At 38.4% G+C, this 22,817-nt stretch overlaps 1 protein-coding gene across 1 annotated transcript in view; it reads right to left on the bottom strand.

Annotated features, from left to right (window-relative positions):
• KIF1A (kinesin family member 1A) overlaps window positions 1-22,817 on the bottom strand; it is a 115,264-nt gene that overhangs the window by 54,014 nt on the left and 38,433 nt on the right. Inside the window, exons 4-18 of the mRNA XM_063306893.1 lie at window positions 20,531-20,710; window positions 19,801-19,866; window positions 17,564-17,742; window positions 15,887-15,998; window positions 13,826-13,903; window positions 12,958-13,023; window positions 11,699-11,716; window positions 9,704-9,779; window positions 9,252-9,330; window positions 8,329-8,471; window positions 7,212-7,238; window positions 3,750-3,961; window positions 2,381-2,460; window positions 1,503-1,578; window positions 561-640 (exon numbers count right to left, since the gene is read on the bottom strand). Of these exons, the coding sequence (XP_063162963.1) occupies window positions 561-640; window positions 1,503-1,578; window positions 2,381-2,460; window positions 3,750-3,961; window positions 7,212-7,238; window positions 8,329-8,471; window positions 9,252-9,330; window positions 9,704-9,779; window positions 11,699-11,716; window positions 12,958-13,023; window positions 13,826-13,903; window positions 15,887-15,998; window positions 17,564-17,742; window positions 19,801-19,866; window positions 20,531-20,710 (1,472 nt within the window). The remainder of the gene's footprint in view (window positions 1-560; window positions 641-1,502; window positions 1,579-2,380; window positions 2,461-3,749; window positions 3,962-7,211; window positions 7,239-8,328; window positions 8,472-9,251; window positions 9,331-9,703; window positions 9,780-11,698; window positions 11,717-12,957; window positions 13,024-13,825; window positions 13,904-15,886; window positions 15,999-17,563; window positions 17,743-19,800; window positions 19,867-20,530; window positions 20,711-22,817) is intronic.

Raw genomic sequence — 22,817 nt, 5'->3', positions numbered from 1 at the left:
AGATTGGCTGTTTCATGTAAAAAGTACAACTGCTTGGTTTCTTTCATTGGCACTGGATAAGCAATTGTTGCATACAGCTTCTTTCTTGCCTGCAATAAAGATTTTAATCTAGCCAAGCCATGTCTGTGAATCTTCTGCCAAATCAAGCTGAGGAGTTGACCTGAGCTGTGAAGTGTTAGGAGATCTGTGGTTAGCTGCCAGTCCAGTTCAGGAAATCTGACAGCAGTCTTGGTTCTTCTTTTAATGTTTTTTACCATAAACTAAGCCAAAGATGGAAACAGCCAGATAAAGTTTCTAAAGTCAATAAATATTCAAAGGGAGTAAATACCAAGCTTGATCTGTGATATCTCCTGTTAACGATCCTAGAGTCACTGCTAGTTGATACAGAGTGTCATGGGCTGGATCACCTTCAAAGCTTTTCAGATAATTTTCAAAAGCTAAGTCTGCTCTACAAGGTGCAGCAGGAGGGATAAAAAATGCAAAATGGTTGTATAAAAAATATCACCACCTATCCTATCAAATTGCTCTGGCATAGTTTCTGCTGCTTCTAACTTTGTTACCTGGTAATTCCATCTTTGATGTAATAGAGAAGGCACTCAGACATCAGTGGATCCTCATTTAGGTTGACCAGATGTGGTGTCTACAAAAACAATGGAAAAGAGGAAACTTAGCCCCACATATCTTCCTGCCACATCTGCTTCATTGTGAGCAACCTGTGTCATAGCACCAATCCTTTTAACATAAAATTTGCAATTGCAGATATATAGCCGGACAAACTAGCACATTTATCCCACATAGAATCAGCATGAGCACAAGAACTCTCTGCTATTCATTAAAGAGACATGTCTTTTTTCAGGCTGCTGCATGAAAATGAAAATGAGCCATCCACTATTACAACTTGTCATGTCAAGCTACATGCTTTATTAAAGACAAAATATGCAACTGACATTGAAAAAAAAATCTAGAGAAACTAGTGTGACAAATTCCAATCCAGATCAGACACACTAAACTCAATAGGAAGCCTTCAACCTCCTTCCTCGCACAGCCACACTTGCTTCCCTTAATTCCCCCGCCCCATCTTTTTCTTTCTTTTTAAAGACCTATATAGAGGGAGGATTTCAAGAAGCAAATGTTTAGGGTAAGATTTAACTCTGTCCCCCAGCAGTGATCCCAGTCCTGAATAGGATTTCACGCAGTTAGTCTACTGTTTTTTTTAAAAAAAGGAGGGAGGTTAGCTGCTTAGTTTGTATTTAACATATCACATAGCTTGCCCCTCAGCTGCTCAGTAGAAATTTCCATTGGCTTAAGGACTGCACCAAATTTTGGGTGGCATGCTAAGTGTCACACTCCAAAAATAGGCACAGCTACTTTATTTTTCTTTATTTTAATATTTTATTTTATTTTATTTTATTTTTTGTGAGTATCAGAGTTAAGCAGTTGGCATATTTCAAAGTGCTTCTGATCAATATGGAGAAAACAAACAAAGAAAAAAAGTATCCAACCTTTTTAGGAGAAAACACCCCCAAGGTACCACCATCTTCTCTCATAGCCACTCCCATTTCTGCCAGCAAAGCTTCTCTGGAAAAGAGGAAGGAAGGAAGGAAGGAAGGAAGGAAGGAAGGAAGGAAGGAAGGAAGGAAGGAAGGAAGGAAGGAAGGAGAATTTTTTGGAAATTTTGCTAAAACTAGGTTACATAGTGAGAGAAGTAGAAGAATGCAGAAATAGAAAGCACTATTCTATCCAGATATAATTACTAGTAATGCATGTGCATCATTATAATGTAGGAATTGAGAAAGTATAGCTGCTAGGAAAGATTGAACAGCAGTAGGAATTAACTTGATTGAAGCATCAAGATAAAGGGCAACATTACCTGATTCACACAATACATTAAATCAATATTTGCTTACCTTGGTTTAATGACTAGACTATAATCGGCTGGATTCACATAACAAACTAAGCCAAAATGAAACAAAAGACATTTGACTTAGCATAACTAATGACTTCAACCACTGCTCTCCAACATCTGACAAGCTTTTCATTTATAGAAGAAAAGTAACGTTTAAAGGAATTCTTATCTTACAATTTCTACTCATCACAGCTAGTTTACAAATTGAAACATTTTGCATGTGATGACTATTCTAACTAGGACTTTAACAGGAAATAGTTATGATGTGGAATATCATGTGGAATATCAATAACATCACATGGAATATTTCCTTGCCACAGCTATAAAGTGTGATGTGGATATCCTTCCTGAAATGATGTTGAACCAGATGGTATTCTATTCAGCCCCACAAAAGCTATCAAAAGCTATGAAATAAAATGTTGAACCATGTGGCATTAACAATATTCTAGACCAGAGACACTGCCTCATTCCTACCTCTCCATACGAATTGCTTCTGTTCTACGCAGTTTTTCTTCCCATGTTTCATTCAGCTCAGCAATTATCTTCTCCGTTTCCTGCAGAGTTCAGGTTAAATATGAATGTTTCATGACTGTCATCTGATTGACCAAAACTATTTTGCCTAAAATACTTTAGGCAGATATCACACAGTTACTCTAGGACAGGCTTCCACATTCTGATGTTCTCCAGATGTCTTGGCCAGAATTGTCAGGATGAGAATTCTAATTCTGGATATCTAAAAGCTTGGGAAGTGTGTTAAAGGAAGTAACAATTGGAACAATATTATTATGATATTGCACTTCTGTTGTATACAGATTCTAAATGAAGTCATGCATTAAGAAGAAACAAATCAGTCAACTAAATTAAGAGCTATTTACAATTTTGTTTGTTTGTTTAATTTATGAGCTGCCCAACTCCAAACCAACTCTGGGCAGCAATATAGTAACCGTAAACACACACACAAAGCAAAATAAGACGGGATCCGGGCACTCAACTCAAAACACAGACAAACATATTGAACAAAGGGCTCTTAACCTGGGAGAACAATCAGGTCTTCAAGGCCTTACAGCATGCCAATTCGTAAACAACTGGCTTTAAAGATTGGCAGTAAGACTGTTTTGCTGTAAATCCTATCAATAAAGGTAATTGGTAGGTAGATCTAGGATTTTATAATTGGGCAAGTATTATTTTTACTGTAGCTGTAAATATATCATGCTGTATATTGATCATTATTGCCTTCGTGTAATTTTAAGTGCTGCTTAATTTTTATGCTAATTTTATTTTTTATTTTTATTGTGGCTGTACCATATCCCAGGGGTGAGTGCATTATAAATAATTTTTTTGTTTGTTTACTTTGCTTTCCCATATATTCTTATCAGCAATTAGTATGTTGGAATAAAATAATTCTTTATGGACTTTTTGCTGAAAATGTGAAAAAGTGAAATGGTGATTTCTGGATTTGATGATTAAAAAAAGATTGAATAAGGGGCTGAAGGGATTATTGTAATGTTAAGGAGGGAAGAGGGTTAATGTTTTTGTTTGTAACTACTGTAAACAAGGGTGGAAGTCACTTCTTTAACTATTCCTCCCCCCCCCCGCTTTCTTTAACTGTATTCCTCTCTGCACTTTTTCTCTTTTTCTTTCATTTCTTTATATATTTCTGTATTTGTCTTTTAGCTATGTGAAAACTTTTAATAAAAATTAATTTAAAAAAGGAATAAAATAATTCAAATTATTATAAGTGGAATAAATTTCATATTGGAACCTAATAATACTTCTTTATGCTGTCCCTTCTCCTCCCATATTATTACAATACAAACATGATTGTCTTGATCATGGCCCTTACCTTGAGTCTCTCAATGGCCTCTTCACTACCTGGAGCAAACATGATGCGGTCGTGAAGACTAGTGACTGAGGCAGCTCGGCTGGACAAAGCTGAGAGTGAGGAGGATGGGCTCATTCCTACCAAGGCATTGGTCACTGTGGAGAGATTGTCATGCCGTTGACTCATATCTGCCACTCTACGATTATCATTATTGTTCTCAAAGTCGGACATGTCTATGGATTCAAGGGGGGAGAAAGAAAAGGGAAAGATACAAGACAAGAAGAAGGAAGGAAAAGATAGAGAAAAGAATTGCAGTTGGGAAATAGCAACATGATGCAATGAGGAGAAAGGTAGAAATTCAACAAAGAGATACGCAGACAGTAATGTAGCTGGAAGAGACAGGGCAGGATCTTCACATTAGCTGGAGCATTCACACTACGCCCTGTGCAACCTCTCTTAAACACTGGTACCACAGACTTTGCTCATTCCTGTGCTTTGGGAAAACAGGCAGCATTATTTTTTTTAAAAAAAGAAACCCTTAGCTATCATTCCAAAGCCATCTTGTCTATAGCAGTCTAGGCAGGGAGACATTGGTGACCATGTCCACTAAGGCCATGCATGAGGTATGAAGATTCCATACCACATGAATTATTTATTTATAATAATTCATTCCAGTGCCATTTTTTAGAAGTGGAAAATGTTTTTAAATTTTTAAGGCATTGTACTGAAAGGTGAACTTCAAAATTCAAAAAAAAAAAAAAGGAAAAATGGGCAAATAAGAATAAACTCTATTTGAGAATATGATAATGATATCTCACTTTCATGGCTACCTCTATGGTCCATTTGCATAAAGATGCTAGGAAGCGATCTTGAATTGGACTAATTCAGAAATTTCTTGTGAAAGAAGATGCTGACTTATGTAGAAGTGCCCATCTAATTGTTGGTGAAGATGCTGAAATAGGTAGAAGTGCCCATCTAATACAGTGGTATTAAGAAAAGATGTTAAGATTGTCAGAGGAGACATATTCTCCTATAGGAACAAAACAGAGTGTCTCCTCTGTAGTGATGCTTATCTCTAGAATGTCCTTCCCACTGCTGTTTTAACTGATATTAACAATATCATTTCAGTATCCAATTAACATTCAGTTATTTAAAACATTTCCATACCACTTCTCATTAAAAGTAATCTTGAAGTAGTTTATAAATAAAAATTACAAAAAACAAAAAACAAAAACAACTGTTTTGGTGAACATTCTCAGAGAAAAAATGAATGTATTAAATAGAATAATAATAGAATAATTAAATTAATATCTAATAGAATATTCCTTCTTTGAGTGGTTCCAAAAATGTTTTTATTAGGCAGTTGTTTATCTCAAACATGGAACTTGATACAGAGTCCAAATAATGTTGTTTTCCCACTATTTCCCTAACCTTGTTTTTTATGATCTTTACATCTCTTAAGGATTTTAAAATTGATGCACAATATTTTGTTGTCTGGTAGTACAGTGAGCTACTTGTTTAGAAGGATCCTTTGATTTGTGCAAACCAGTTTAACATGGATGCATTTGTAGTCTTAAGAAACTGTAAGATGATGCTCAAAATTATAAATGTCAGATTTTTGATATTCTGTTTCCTTCTTTGCATTTCCTAAAATGGATAGATGAGGGAAACATTGTATTTTATTGTAAACCGCCCAGAGTCCCTCCTTGGGAGGGAGATGGGCAGTGATAAAATTTGATAAATAAAATAAAATAAACAGAGATATGCACCCTTCTTATAGTGTCAGAATGGGCATCGCATATTTGGGATACATGAAGAAAACCTTGAGAGTTTTACAAGACAGAAATCTCATTTTATCAGTAAAAAATAAAGTTCCCCTCAGGTTAAGCAACTCCTAGTGACATGGGTGATAAGGAAGTGGGCTGCTGTTATATTTTTTCCCAGAAATTGTTTTGACTTCCCAGTCTAGCCCAAAGCCTGTAATTCCCAGGTAGTCCTGCATCCCAATCCTCACTAAACCCTGCATAGCTTTTCAGATCAGCTAAGGTCAACTTAGCTGTCACATGTTGAGCATGTGTGTGTGTGTGTATAAGTAGATAAATAGGCAGATGATAGAGATAGAGGTAGGTAGGTAGGTAGGTAGATTGATAGACGATAGACGATAGCTATAGAGACTGTCTTAGACTTTTCTGACAACCCTTTTTGTTCAACCTTGATCTTGCAATACCAAACCATCTTGGCACATGGAGGGGCAAGATTTCAACCCCTCAGTAAAGAATAAAGTAGATATCAATCTATTGGGGATGGAGATGGGAAAACTGTAGATCTCTGACCAGGACTAATGGGTTAAAATAAGAGAGACTCAGACAAGTGTTAAGCACATGCAGTCATATGTAGTTTATAATTTCAGTTCAATACATCATATATCTAACTTATATTTGATGTTATATTTGGTATCTTCAACAATGCTCAGCAAATTAGAATGGGAGGGGGCAGAACCTACATGATTCCACGGGGAAGATAGGCCTGGATGGCTTTTAAATACATAAATGTGGGGCAACTGGAAAGTTCTGCTTGCCAATTTAATCAGAGCGTAGGCTGAACTGCCCAAAATAGAGGCAGAGGCTCCAGGCCTTCTAACATGCCAGCAAAAGCCAGATTGCTTTGTCAAACGCAGTCAGCAGCTGAACTACTCCCGCAGCATTCCTGGTAGATACAACCGACAGAAGGGCCAAACAGGATCACTGGTAATACTTAGGCCAACAGTGGCTAAAGCAGATATTTTAGTGCTTTGAGGCAGGGTGTTTCCTTTCCCCTAGCAGAACAAATTCATTTGATCTAGTCCCAGCAGAAGCAGCAGCAGCAGCAGAAGCAGCAGGAAGCACAGTTACAGCACAGAGAAAGGAATCTCAAGAGCAAACTCAATGTAGAAGTTTCTGGAGTCAAGGGAGATGTAGTAGAGTTTGCAGGGTCACCAGATAATGAAAAACAGAGCCCAACTAAAGTGGAAAGCTGCAGCGCCTCCATCCAAAGGCAACAGGGCCTGGAATACATTTGGAAATTTAGTTGATTTTTTCTATGGATGCAAAAGTTCCAGAAAAAATCTCTCTAAAGTATGCTCAGGAAAGACACATGGGCATCCTTGGACAGTTTGAGGGAGAGAAATTCCATTTTTGTGGAAGAAGGTTCTAATATGAATGCTAAAATTCAACAAACCAGTATCTTGCCACAGCTCTTTGCAGTTGATATTAGTGGATTCCATAGATTGTTCGTATTTAGCAATATGATTGGATTCCTGTAAAAGCCCCCATCTGTACTCTGGAGAAGGTATATATAACCATCTCAACACCTGCCTAAAAGGAAAAGATTTTCCCAACATTTGCTATTGAATCCATTTCTCATGCTGCACATCTGTCCTTTGCTTTGACTGAGTTTGTCAAAAGCAGTGAAGCACACAAAATACCAGCCATGGGGAATACACACATTTAGGTCCTCCTGGAACAGGATTAGCTAAGAGAGATAGGAGAAGGGAGTGGGAAGACAAAGAAAACAAGAGTAGGTTCATCTTATAGGAATAAAAAAACAGCACCTGGGGGCCTTTCCACAAATCCAGAAACCTTGAAGTTTATTCTTAAGACTTTTATAGAACTAACTTGTTCTTTCTTTATGTAGTGCAGCCTCCTTACAAAGGGACAGCCTTTCCCCTATTTTATTTTAAATGGGGAGATGTGTGATCCTACACTTTAAAAAGTTATCACATAACGTGCAAGAAAAAAAGTGTGGATAAAATAACTGGGAAAAGGGATGACAAATTTTTGAGAAGGGGAGGGAACGATGACACTAATTTCTAGCAATAACATGGCCATTATCCAGTAAAGATTCATGCCATTCATTTAACCACTTGACATGATAGTTGATCTAGTTGTGGTGATCACATCTTCCTAGCAACAAAAAGGTGCTGCTTAAGAGTGATAGGCAAAAATAAATCAATCCCACAACAAAATTTGGATCTCTTGGTATAACAGAGCAACAAGATTCTCAAGATGCTTATTGCCCCAATAAGGAATTGACTGGAAAGGCCATGAATTCCTTCCTTATTCACAGCTAAGGAAGTACACACTAGGCTGTAAAAGGAGAAACAATTCTCTGATTAGGGTGTTGGGAGATTTAAATAATTCCTATGACCTACTGCTAAGTATTTTAATCAACTTTATATTACTATGGATGGATAATCATAACTGTTCAAAACTGGAAGTGTAGTGGGATAACAAAGATTATGATTAAAAAGAGCCTGTGGTTGTAGACCACTGAACACTTGGCAAAGCTTTCAAAATATGTTGGGATAACCAACTGCTAGAATTCTCAATCAGCATGCCCATTAGAATTGGGGAAGGTTAGCTTTATGAACCTTAACACGGTGGCTATAACATGTGAAATTTTTATTGTCACTTCATGGTGGGCTAGTGGGCTATGAGACTATGAACTAAACAGGAACCATGTGGAGGTTGGATCTGCAACTAGTGGAATTGAACTGAGAAGAACAAGATGTAGACACACAGGTAAGCCTTAGACCAATCCAAAGCATTGATACTCAACATACTATCTATGATATCTCCCAGGCCTTGGGCATACAGCAGGTCTCTCAGGCGAGCCACTTCATCTTTAAGTTCTCTGATCAGCTTGTTGTTGGGATCCTCATTAATGACAGCGTTGCACCTGATTTGCTTAGCACGGTCTGCATATCTGTGGGAAAAAGATATTTTCTAAATGAAGTAAGGTCTGCTGAAAACGCCATATAGAATGTGAAATGTATGAAATAATTTTAAGATTAGCTTTTACACAGGCATGGAAAACTAAGCTATTTCTCCTGAAATTCAGGAAATATTCTCGGTCAATCAAGTAAGTAAGTCACATCCTGTACATCTCAGTCAAAGCTGGCCTATGGCTAGAGCCTCTTTCTTTCTCTCACTTACTTGTTCCACTCCCCCAGTCAAATTCAGGATCAGAGAACACTGAGGATTCTAACACTAGCTTTTCAAGCTGCCGATATTTGTGTTTCTAAGCCTGCAAATACAAAACTTCATAGAAGAAAGATTCTCCAGGCATTGGTTAGGAAAACATACTGAGTCTCTCTTGTTCCTCGGCCTTCAGCTGGATCAGGACCTTCTGAAAAGCCCCTCAATCCAACTTGAGAGAGAAATTCCTCACTATGACACAGCTTTTATCCCTTATGCACTGCCAAGCAAAAGATAGTACAATGAAATCATTCAGGGTCCTATGTATAGAATATATATATGTTCTCAAATTATTCCTGTTACAATGGTTCACATACTCAATGGTTAGTTTTTCTATCCTAATAGTTCTGGTACAGAAATGATCCAATATATTCTGTCTCCAAGAACATTTTCCCTCCAAGAACATTTCAGCAAAAAACAAGGATGATGCAATTAATCCAATCCTATTTCACAAAGCTTAGTCTAGTTCATTATTCAAAGAATGAGAAGTCTTTACACAAGCTTCTACCTTAAGGTGCTGAGGGTCTCATCATAGTTGATATCAGCAGGGCTGAGAGCAGCAACCATAGCAGTCCTGGAGTTACCACCTATCCAGAGAACACACAAACACACTGACTGATACAAAGCTAAAAGTAAATACCATCCACTTTTTGAGCTGTGCTCATCTATCTTTTCCTATCTATTGTCTGTTCATTCGACCAGTCCTCCCGGATTAAGAAGAGTCTCATCATTCATCCCATCTTTGTGTGCAGGATATTGGCAAGTACTCTAAGGGGTTGAAAATGTTGTTGCTATTAGATTTCAGACAACCCAACTCCCTTCCTCACTGGTGGAAATAGGAGTTCATTAAAGAAAACCATAAAAGGGAGTTTCACAAAAGCAGAAGACTTGGGGATTCATTATTTAGACACTGGTTGAGAAATAAGATGGAAGTTGGGTGACATGTTGAGAAAAAAGTACCTAGATTTTCTCGGAGGAGCCAAGTAAGTACTGAGTCTCGATATGGAATAAAGTCTGTCTTTTTTTTCTTCTTATTCTACAAGAAAGAGAGAATGCAACAGTGAAACTGATACTTCTAATGTAAGTATGAGTCTTCCTAATACAAAGAAAGAAAAAGCAACCATCAGTTACCTTTTAAAGATAGGATTAATTTCCTTCTCTAAACCCAGCTATGCATGTAACAAAAAAAGCTTCTTTTGTCATTTTCTAGGGAAAGGATGTACATACTAAGTGAACATAAACTTGTAACAATCATGAAACACTTAAGGTTTTCAGAGTTCAGGAAAGCTTGCATTCTATTCAGCATGATTCTGATAAGCTAGTTCATATTGTGCCTATGACTATGCTTCGTTCTTAAAATAGCAAATTTGACCTTCAAATTAAAATTAGCCAGTCTAGAATTGTTATCACATAGCCACCAGTCAGCACAGAAATGAATAATACTGAGTTTTCTGATTGGCAAAACTTGCACATTTTTCCCATGATCTACTATGAAAAGTCACACAAGAAACCAAAGTAAACCCCTCAAAATTTATCTTGTAATTATTTCTATCTGTGCGCTACTACTAATTCTAATATTACTGGTAATATTGTTCTTTCTTCCTTTCACTGATTGATCCAGCCAGATCGCAAGCTGTCTAGCTTCTGAGCAACTGTTCCATTCCTTCCTTTTCCATAATCAGAAGTTTGTTACTCTCTCCCCAAGTTTTGTTATTAAATCCTCCAAACTGAGCTTTGCTTAGAGTTGCCTTCCCCGACATGGTGTCTTCCAAATATATCTGCTTATAAACCCTATTATCCCATGATGTCAACACTGTAATCTAAAACATCTGGAGGGCAACAGGCTGGGGAAGGCCACTTTAGGGGGGTGTCCAGTGATCATGCAGTAGAATTTAAAATAAAAAACAGGAGCACTGCTTAAAATGCCAGATGGCTGATCCCATGTTTCAAAATCTCAAGGAGAATTAGACAGATGTGGAAGCCAAATGTGAAAGATTTTTAAAAATCTTTTTCCAATTATATTTTTCATAACACTGACCACTACTCTATCAGGAAAATTGCTGTTGAGGTTGTTGAAAAACATTTTTGATATTAGGAAGGAATGTAACAGAACAGATGAATGTTGCACTATATTCCAGATGATGCTATGAATGTTGCACTATATTCCAGATGTTGCTATGAAGAAATGAGGCAATGGCAAAGACTATCCCACCTTGATTGTCTCCACCCACAGCAGGTACTATTTAAGAACTATTGCCACCAGCAACTCTCCATTTTCAACAACTACTCCACTCACCGGAACTGTCTGCATTTGTCTTCTGTACCCACCGCTTGCGGAAACTCTGCCCCTCAGAACCTGGACTGGCTGACAACCTATATTTGGACCCTTGAATTTCTGGATGATGACCTGACTATGCTTTTGCTTTCCCTACTTGGACTCTGACCACTTGGAACCTTTGCAGGCAATGTCTCCAGGGATTGAAATTGCACAACCCAAAGTCTTGCAATTAAAATGCTTTACATCAGTATTTCAGGGAGAGCTGGAGTTGCTGTAGAAGTCCTAACCCAATGTCTGGATGGGTAGAAACAAGCTTAGATTTAATCCTTGCAAGACAGGGATACAGTTTGTCCTGAAGCACTCTGATTTTGAGATGTTCCAGAAGCACTCTGATTCTGTGGGTGGTTATAATTCTATTTGGACCAGGATGCTCTGGCAACAGAGGCTCGTATCCATAACAGTTGTCCAAATTATTGTAATACGCTCTACATGGGACTGTCTTTGAAAACAATTGGGAAGCTACCTGCAAGGCGATGTGGTCCTATAAGGAGTCCTCCACTGTGATATATAAACTTTTAAAAAATCATAGCAATTCATTGAAACATTTGGACATGGACATCTCCAGACAAAGGAGATCCACTCAGGCCTATCATTGCTTCTCCAGCACAGATATTTACCTTATTTGGTCCTGAATCCTGAAAATAAAGCAGATACCAATTAAAATTCCATGATTTTATATTACCAAAGCAGATTTTAATAAAAATATTGGGTCTGAAAACTAAACTGGGATCTTATCACAATCCATTATATATCTCTCCCAATGAAGAACATTTAGCCATAATTCAAAAACAGTGTTCATTATACTATTTTAGAGTAGTAGACCAAAAGCGCACATGATTGGACCAGGAGACCAGAGCTCCTATCCTCACTTAGCCACTGATTTTCAAAATATCCTATTATCTGAAATTGCTGTGATGACTAAAATCTTCCCTGCTCACTGCAGAATAGACAAAATACAAAGATGATTCAGAGAGACAGAAGATATGCTGGATCTTCGTCACAGAATAATATTGGGTGTTCTTCTCATCAGCAACTTTCTTGTGTTACTTGCATGAAGGGGCTCCATTTAATTAAAAGGAACAGGGTTTGCTGCCCATCTTGATTTTGGGGTACTGATGTTTAAGGAAATAATTAGCTGGACATGTGGAGGCTGAATTGCTGACCAACTGAAGGGATCTCCACAAATCCACCAGGCTCCTCCTTTAGACCTTTACTTAACGTAGTGAAACTAGGGAACAAAGCCAAGGAAACAGGGTTGATGGCAGAGGCAAAACCTACAGTTGCTTATCCATTTAATAATGCAGAGCATCTTCACACATATGGAAGTGCACGAATAGTCATAATACTACATCAGTAATGTAAGTAGATGTTTGTAATTCATTTACTCTTCCTTATTTACATGCTACTTTGAAATGTCTTAATTCTCCCTAAAGCAGTAAACCTGTGATTGAGCAGTCTTCAAATACAGATGTGAATTCATACAGTGGTATGTTTCTCTGTATGCAGAAACAGAAATTAATGTATCACTGTCAAGGCACTGATAAATAGATTATTGATTGATTGTTTTAAATTTAATTCTCAGGATGGAGTCCTTGAATATTTTAATCTGAACTCTCAGACTTCTGTACTCCACAACAAAAGAAGCTAGAGGTTAATTTGAAAAAATGAACTGTATGTACGGTTTCTCTTCCACTAGCAGCTCAGTGACTTCTGAATTCTGGAGGAAAACTAAATATAATATGGCTTTTTTTCCCAGAGACCAAATGGCTGAGCAATTGTTTTTTTGAAGCATCTGAGGAATGAATTGGGAGAATAAAAATTTGTAGTTTAGTTGTAAGAAAATGGTCCCCCCAGCTTATCTCAGTAGAAGCCTTACCATCTCAGCTAGAGCAGAGATCACCTTTCCCAAGGTGGTTAATGATTTATTGATGTTTGCTCCTTCCTGTGAAAATAAGGATACCCAATCAGTGTAGGGCACTGAATTTTGATAAAAATTTTGCACATTATTTAAGGTGCTATAAGCATTAACTCAGCACAGCCACCAGGATTTAGAATTCTAATACACATTCAAATATCTCTTTATTTATTCAAAGCTACTGATGGATAGCTTTGTCACTCATTCTTACCCTAAAATGGCTACTATACATGTCTGTGTGCCAATCTAGGATGACACTGAATAGCCCACTATTCTAAAACCACATAGTCTTCAGATGTTTTAGGATTGCAACTCCCAGAATTTCTAGCCTACACTGCTGGTTGGGAATTCTAAAAATTGGATTCTCAGCATATCAGAAGGAACCAAGTTGGGGAAGACTGAGGCAAGCCAATCAAGTTTTGGGAGCTGGTGACTCAAATAAAAAATAATATGAACAAATACAGACAACATAAATTGTGTTGGCCCCTCTTCTGACAAGACTTTTATCATGCAGTAGTCTTGCCTCAGCCACAGAATTTTATAATAGAGAGGATGTTCCTAGATAATTTTTTTTTCATGTGTAGCCTTCCCCTGTTTTCCCAATGCTTCTCTCATTTTCATTCTCCTTACCACAGAAAGGCAAACAAACAACACTAAGAAAGAAAAGATGAAAGAGCTGCACAATATATTTTGATTTGTAGTATCAGGATGAACCCATAGCTTTCCAATGGATAATCTCATTCCACAGTATTAATGTGCTAATTAATCCTTCCTTCAGCAAAGACACCTACATATATATCTAGCTGAGTCCAGGTTCTTTTTTCCATACCTTAAGTCTGGTGCCTTTCGCTCCTGTGGAGTCAGCCCGTTCACTTCCTGCAAGATCAACCAAGCTGATTTTGCTGACCTAAAATGAGCAAATAGATTAAATATTGCTTAATATCCAACACTGCATCTGCCTCTCCAATTATTCTCTAGCACTTAGGCATGATGGATACATACCTCCAATAAAGCCTAACCATTGGGAAAACCAAAATATTACCTTAATGTTTTAGCAATCACACAACTCAGAAAACAGCCATTTCTGGGATGATCCCAGATCTTACTAAACTGACTGCCATCAAGAAAAACTCAGGATAATGTATAACAAAGCAGCAGTGCAACAAGAATGCCTGGATACTTGTACAGGGGGGTAGACTCAAACGATAGCAGAGAATAGGTGTTGAGTTGGGATTAAAACTGCCCATATTCTTAGCAACCATGATACTCCCAAGAATCTGGACAGTACCAGAAAATTGCATCTGGGTCACAGAGGAGAGAGTATTCAGAATATTTGTATTATTTCATGAAACCACAGTCTAAAGGCTAAAGATCATGATCACTGTACAGCTACAATAAACATACAGGGGCAGTGTGTCATTTAATACCAATTGCTGGTCACTGCAGAGAACAGAAACTGGATTAGACAGACCTCTGGCACAATCTGCCCATGAGAAGTTGTTATTTTATGGTCAATCGGGTTTTCCTTGGCTGCCATTATAGGTTTTATTAATGTATTTTGATGACTACTTTTGCATTAGGTTTCTTAAATCTGATATTAGCCACCCGGAGTCACTAGGCAAGATGGGCAGCCACATAAATCAAATCAAATAGTAAACAAATAAATTATTGTGGCAAGGCTCTTCTTTAGGTTTATTTTGTTTGTTTGTTTAATTTATATGGCTGCCAATCTCATATACATGACTCTGGAAAGCTAATAAAAACAACCAAAATTGGAAACAACATAAATAACATAAAATAGCAGCCAAGAACACTCATAACATCCCACACTCAATATAACCATGAAACAGGCTCACTCATACTATCAGGGTCCTAGGCTTGATGGCAAAGCCAGGTTTTTAATGCTCTGTGAAAGGTCAGCAGGGTCAGGACAAGTCTTATCTCTGGGGGATGATGTTCCAGAGGGTGGGTGTCATAGCAGAGAAGGCTCCCTTCCTGGGTCCCACTAGATGACACTCTTGCAAATGGGACCCAGAGCATGCTTTCCCTGCCAGAATGACACCACTGGGGAAAGACAGTCCCATAAGTAGCCTAGCCCCAAGCCATGGAGGCTTTAAAAGTAACCACCAGCGCCATGAATTGTACCCGGAAGCATACTTGTGGCCAATGCAGCTCGTACCCATAATTGTCCACACCACTGCATTTTGCACCAGCTGAAGCTTTTGAATACCCTTCAGGAACAGCTCCATGTAAAGCGCATTGCAGTAATCCAATCATGAGGTGACTAAGGCATGAGTGACTGTGATCAGGGCCTCCCAGTCCAGGAATGGATGCAACTGGAGCACAACACAAAGGCCCTCCTGGCCACAGCTGCCACTTGCTCTTTAAGCAGGAGCCACAAGTTCAGAAGGACGCCCAAATTGTGCACAGGATCTGTCTGGGGCAGTGCGACCCCATCCAGAATGAGGTTCAAGGTTACCTTTAGATTTGGTTCCCAGTATTAATCTGTTATCACATAACTGGTGTCAACATCAAGCCTTACAAAGCCCTTCCTCTTTATATTTTAAAGTGTTGGTTCTCTGCACCAAACTTTCCCTCAAAATCTCCTATCCTCTCCCAATGCAGAGAAAAGATGGTCTACAGATATGTGACAGAAATTAAAGAAAGATGTATTCCTTTTCCAAGCAATCTCATAAAACTATCTTCCCTTCATTTCCTGTGCACTGATGCTTTTTTCCACTCTCTTCATTGTATCACCAATTTAGTCCACCTGACAGCTTTGCTGAAAGGCTTTGTTGTGGCTGGATAGTAATTACAAGGGAGATAATATCAGACTGCCTGAACGAGTGCTGTTGGCCAAACATCAGTGTATAGTAATCTTTCAGCTCACCTTCTCAGTGGTGATGTCTGTCTCTGCATCATGTCTCTTCTGGGTGAAGATAATGTTGAAAACAGCATGTGAGCGACTGCTGGTTTCATTCATATTAGTGGCTGCCACTGTCCTATTGAAGAAGAGTTGCAGGGCATTTATTTATATTTCTTGTCCGAAAAGTAAGGCTGACAAGAATAAGCAAAAATTTATAGTATTCAGATGCTTAAAACACCTTTCCTCAGTTTAGCACCTTCCAGGTGTATTGGGACTACACTTCTCAGAATTCATAACTATCATGGCAAACTGCCACATTGGCTGTGAAATGTAATTCCAAATCATCTGGATGGTACCAGGCTGAGTGTGTGTGTTTAGAAAGCATTCAAAGGGATGCTTTGCTAACTGCAGTCACATAAGCAACACATCTCTCTTCAAAGTATTCAGACAGCCACATCCCCTGGAAGACTTGGCACAGCTGCTTCAAGGAAATTACCACTTTATCTTCATGTACATGTGCATGCATAGCTGCACTGCAGCACCCTCAGTCTCAGAGAAAGTGTTGTCTGCACATACTCTTACATGCACAGATAACCCGGGAAAGCCCTCAAAGCAGCCATGCCAACTCTTCAGGAGAATGTGAATGCCTTGAAGCCTTGAGCAGTGGAGCTTTGCACTTTGAATATTTGGCACAGCTTAATCCCCAACAATAGTTTTCTCCAACTGAGTGCCCTCTATACCTATTGGACTAAAAGCTCCCATAACTGTTCGCCAAGCTGTTGAGAATTTATTTGAACTGTACGCCTCTGTGTCTAGAGGCCAACAGGTAGGGAAAACACCAATCAGAAAACAAGAAAGACCAATAACAAGATGCATGACACATTGGCTCAAAACTGTTAATGTTAAAATGTTTTTTCCCTTCTATAAGACTATAATAAGATGCTCCAGAGCTATGCATCCTGTTTTACCACCTATACTACTAGCAGGAAGCACAAATATGTCCAGTTCTTAATAGAAGAATTTTTTCCCCTCCTTTCTTCAATATTTCTCCACCTAGTTAGCTAAAGAATATTCTATACGTAAGTTCTGATGGGCTTCTCAAGCTAGAAGATACAATGGAGATTGTAGAGAAAAACTGATACTGGCAGTTTAGAGCCTTACTGTACTGAGTAGCATATAAATCATAGTAAGTATATAAGTAGGCAAAAACAAAAATACAGTAATTTTACATAGGAGGAAAAATTGGAAGAAAGGAGAGTTAGAATTTGATCCTTACAAGATCAGTATAAAGGTGTAACCTCCTTTACATCTCTAGAGCTGGGAATCCTTGGCTTCTCATCTTCTTTTTGACTCCACCCCATTGCAACTCTCCCATTCTTTCTTGTCTAGCTTTAATGTACTGTATATGTCCAATAGGGCAAAGCAATAAATTTCTCAGACTCACAAAACAACTTGGTCTTCAATCCATCTGGCAACATCTTCATAATGGGCCATACTCTATGCCCATTCTTGTTTTGAATTATTTAGTTTAGGGTTAGCTCCCTATCTCAGGACTATCAAAATATTCTCTTTGGGAACCTCAACTTCCTGATATCTTTATCACAGTGAAATTCCTGGGAAGGACTTGAATACAAATAATAACTATGAATGTTTTCATAGGAATACCAGAATGGGGCACATTCTCCTTGCAGTTCTTTTTACCTTGCTTTGTTCCCAGAGTCCATTAAATCCTGAATGTCATTATATGAAGTGACAGCTAGTTTTGAGAGATCTTCAACATAGGGTCCAAGCAGTGGATGCTCTCTGACCCTCAGGTTTCCTTTATTCTTGGGATTGAGGAGGTCACGTACACGTTCACAGTATATTTCCATGTAACTTACCTGTAAGACAAATTGCACATATTCTGAGAATGGTACATTTAAAATACAGTTGGGCATCAAGAGAAGTACAGGAGGAGGCCAAATATTTTGTGGGCACTGACTGATATGCACATGATACAATTCACATCTTCAACCCAAAACAAAAATTCACAGGCATCAGCAAAGATGAATACAACATGGCATTGCATAATATTTGTGAACCCTAAGAACCTGAGCCAATTGTCAAAGCACTTTCCCAAGTCAACCCATATTTTGCAAATCTGAAAACCTGGTCATTTTTTGGCTGATGGCCCTGCAGTGCTTAATCAGTTCTCTGAGGAAATTAAATGGAGACATTCAATAGCTAAATAATGTAAACTACTCCATTGCAAAGGTCTTTCAGCCACAAATCACATCTCCCAAATATTGATTGGGTACATTTACAAAGCCATGCCCACTGCTGTCTTCCCGCCAGTAGAGAATTGGTCACTGAAGTTATTCCAGTGCTCTCCCAATGCAACAGCTCATGGGCTAGCAGGCAGGACTTGAGGAAATGAATCCTCATTCATTTTCCCAAGTCCTGCCTGCTAGCCCATGAGCTGTTGCTGTTGTTGTTTATTCGTTTAGTCGCTTCCGACTCTTCGTGACTTCATGGACCGGCCCACGCCAGAGCTTCCTGTCGGTCGTCAACACCCCCAGCTCCCCCAGGGACGAGTCCGTCACCTCTAGAATATCATCCATCCATCTTGCCCTTGGTCGGCCCCTCTTCCTTTTGCCTTCCACTCTCCCTAGCATCAGCATCTTCTCCAGGGTGTCCTGTCTTCTCATTATGTGGCCAAAGTATTTCAGTTTTGCCTTTAATATCATTCCCTCAAGTGAGCAGTCTGGCTTTATTTCCTGGAGGATGGACTGGTTTGATCTTCTTGCAGTCCAAGGCACTCTCAGAATTTTCCTCCAACATGAGCTGTTGCATTGTACTCTTTATTATTCAAAATGGTAACCCTTGAGCTGATTGGCACAACTGTATGCTGCCAGTTCCAATAAGCTGCATTAGTAGCCATCTGGTTAAGTCCATTGTGTGAACACAGCCAGGGAACACAGATATTTTGTAAACAGTATGTGATCTTATTTGTTTTCAAGAAGAATATACTCAACTCTAGAGGATAACCAGATCGACTAGTAGGATGGGCATCCAGGAATTCTGAAGAATCACCAAGTCAGCCAGATCAGTGGAGATGCAGATTAACACTGAAAGCTGACTGGGGCATTTACCGCTCCTTAAGCTTTCTTTCTCCATGTGATTTTCTGGACAGCTGCAGTTCCATCTAATAAATATGCCATCCAGCCCATACTTAATTGGCTAGCTAATCAGTATAATAAAGCATTTCCACACAGGCTCTTTGCACTGCTCCATGAGTAGCTCTAGTTCTATGTGGCATGATGCCGTTGTCTGTATTTTGCAGCTAAGCCTAATTTATTTCTGACTCAGCTGGAGGGTATCTCAGATTGCACAAAAAACTGTCCTTCCATTTGCAGTCCTGAAGTTCTGTAGAGGTTGCAGGCAGGAGCTCTTCTCCATCCCATCTCCTGGATCTTGTCCTTTCTTTTCCTCCCTGCCTCAGAATAAATCACCAAAGCACTAAATAGTGTCTGTACAATTTCCTCCCAATATTCAGGTGAGAAAAGCTTGAGTGAATGAGTTCACTTTCCAATATGCTTAATTGCCTTATTTAGTTTATGCCTTCAAAAATGAGGGGAGAATATTAAAGGGACTGAAAATTCTGACCTCACCCTCTGGTAATATCACTGAATGATCACTGTATCAATTACCCTTGCCCAACAACAACAACAACAAATAAAATATTTAATAATTATCCTTGACTATAAAAAGTTTGTCCACACTTGCTGTAAAAAAAAATCTGAGACCCAGAATTCAGAAACACACTATTACAGAGCTTTTCTTGGCAAGCACATTTTTCTTCAGCTTTATATTTCTGCCACCTCATCATAAAGTCTCTTTTGCTGCCAAAAAGTATGTATAAAAAGTGATATTGAGCATTGGAAAGAATCAGTCTGTACCTCCACTGAGTAGGACATATTGTCATTTGTTGTGTCATTGATTCGAGAGAAGAGATCCTCACACAGCTGCATAGTATGAGAGAGACAAAAAGAGTTATATATTCTGTAACAATAGTACCATTTACACCATTTTAATTTTCAAATATTGTCTGTAAACAGAAATATTTTTCCCAAAATAATATTTGGGGAAAGTCTCTTTATTAATTGGAAAAAAGCGATTTGGGTAAAAATGTAAATTCCAACCAAATCTTGAATTAATCTTTTTAATGGAGATGTGTGATATTGCAGTCGGAACTATTCCCAGTGACCACATCTCAGAACTCAAAAATCCGTGCTGCTTTCTAAGCTGCACTTTTGTACAAGCATACAAGGTGTCAATCTCACCAGCTACTAGTGGCTAGTTCCAGCCGGTGACCTACTCAGAGATCTCCTTGCTAGCACAGAACTTTTAGTTGAGAACTAGTAGCCATTCTATTCACTCCACTCCTACTCCTTCTGGGATAATCAGGGATAAATCCTTCTTTCCTTTCCAACTACTGTTGTCTAATCCAATTCGTGCCACATCTCTCCCTTCTATGAAGATGTCATGGAATTTTATATTTCCTACCCTTTTCCTGCTTGTCACTCATCAACAGAACTGCTTCATACACTTCTACATTTTTTCTCATCCCAAACATTATATTCTTACACTTGTTCCTTACTTTGAGCTATCTCCCACTGTCATGATTACCTGTGGAATTATGCCTTGTTGGTCCTTCTCTTGTTTACCCATCATTGTATATGACTTGCCAGCCCCAGTCTGGCCATAGGCAAAGATGCAGACATTATAACCTTCAAAAGCATGCTGCAACATCTCCTCTCCAATGTCCAGATACACTTGCTTTTGAGAAGCATAGTTGATGTCTTCAGGCTGTTCAGGAAAAAGTAATAGAGACTGAAGAAGACTGGAAATGATTCAAGAGAAGACGAAGAAAAGTAGAAAGAAACCTTTCCTTCCTTTGCACAATGTAAGGGCCTATTCTAAATTCATTTGATATATATTATTCATTGATATATATATTCATATACTATATGTATGTATGTATGTGTGTGTGTATGTATGTGTGTGTATGTAGGTATGTGTATGTATGTGTGTGTGTGTGTGTGTGTATGTATGTATGTGTGTGTGTGTATATATATATATATATATATCCCTGAATAACTCTTGGAGCAAAAATAAGCTTTCATATTTTATTAACAATATTGTAAAGTGACTCTCCCTGAGACAATGGAAAAGTTATGTGTATATGTGTGTTTGGGTGTGTGGTCCATGTTGCCATCTGATGGGACCTCAGAGGTATGCCTTCTCGGTGGCTATTCCAAAGGGTTGGGGCCACTTGCAGAACCCTTTGCCCCAACCCTTTGGAACAGCCTCCCAGCAGAGATCAGAGGGATCCCTACCCTCTTAGCCTTCCAGATGGCTGTGAAGTCCTGGCTCTTACCCCAAGCATTGGGCTAGGATGGGGGTTGGGCTGCAAGGATGATTGATCTGGCACCTGGGGGGAAGGGTACTGTTGTTTTTAGCTAAGGTTTTTATGAATTGTTGTGAGCCACCTTGAGTCATCATATGAGATAGGCAGACATATAAGTCCTGTAAGTAAGTAAGTAAGTAAGTAAATAAATAAATAAAATTAGTATTATTAATAATAGGTCTTAGTAAGGATGCTGTCATGAACTTCATACTCAAGGCTTAATTGTTTTACTTCAAATCCCTATAAAGTAGCTTAGGTTTTCAGCCAGCTTCTGACTGATTCTAGAATACTATCTTTGAAGGTACCAATTTTCAAAAGACCTGATTGCTTCTTCTATCTTATATGAAGCTTTACACTTTAACATGTGCTGTGCTATAGATCACAAAAGATTCCAGCTATTTCATTAAAAAAAATGAACTGTATGGGATGCGGTGTAAATTACTGAATCCACATGTCTGGTGCAAATAGTTTGCAGGTGTGAAAGCCTCCAGAGCAGTTTCTCTCAATCATATAGATTAAGACATACAGCATACTTACAGGGTGAAGCGGAAAGAAAGCGAGAGGTGCCCTTAGATTTGGAGTACACAGAAGTACTTATGTAGAGCTTGTTGACCACTCCCTAAAGTAGCTTTTCTTAAATCTTTTCTGAGGATTTAAGGAGTTGCCAACAGGTACTATGTAGACATCCCCTGCATGCTCTGAAGTACCTTTCCCCCTTCAAATTTCAAGCACTGAACAGCCTATAAATAGACTACTCAATAATCAAGCTCACAGGACAACATGGGACTTTGCTTTTATACATGATTACAGCAGTAAGACTTTTATACGCACAGAGATGGAAAGACCCACAAATACCTACAGTGGAAGAATGGATTATTAAATTGATGGAGCTGGCCCAAATGGCCAAGTTAACAGCGCTGATAGGAGAAAATACTGTTTCTGGATTTCTTTCTACTTGGCAACCACTTTTAGAATACTTGCTTGTGTCAGAAAAAAATGAAGTTTTCATTTTAGGTTTTAATGATTAAATGGTTTGATTTGATAGAAATAATGTTATTAAGGTTCAACTGATTGTAAGAGATTATATTTGTAAATGCATTCATATCTGTTGAAGGTTGGAAGTCACCTTCTGTTTCTATGTTCTCTCTCTGATTTGCACTTTTATAGTTTTTCTTTTTTCTTTAGTTCTGTACTCTAGCTTTCCTATATTCCATATTTTGTATTTTAACTATATTCTGAAAAATAATAAAGTTCTTTATAAAAAATAATCAAGCTCACAGGGACAATAACATCATTTTCTGTATTTTTATTTGTGTGGAAGATGATTTCTTTTAAGTAGAAGAGCAGCTTCGTTTTCCCTATTTACTACTAAACTGATTGGGATTATTCCTCAGGAATATTTCCTGTTTGAAAACATTTACGGAATTATTGCCTCTAATTCAATATTCACTGGAAACATCTCACCATACAATACCAAGGTAAGGAGCGTGGCTTCTGGAATGCTTT

Source organism: Candoia aspera, chromosome 6 (genome assembly GCF_035149785.1).
Source record: "Candoia aspera isolate rCanAsp1 chromosome 6, rCanAsp1.hap2, whole genome shotgun sequence".
NCBI classification, from domain to species: Eukaryota; Metazoa; Chordata; class Lepidosauria; order Squamata; family Boidae; genus Candoia; species Candoia aspera.
The sequence above is the reverse complement of the archived record's forward strand: the minus strand, read 5'-3'. Positions and strand labels throughout refer to the sequence as shown.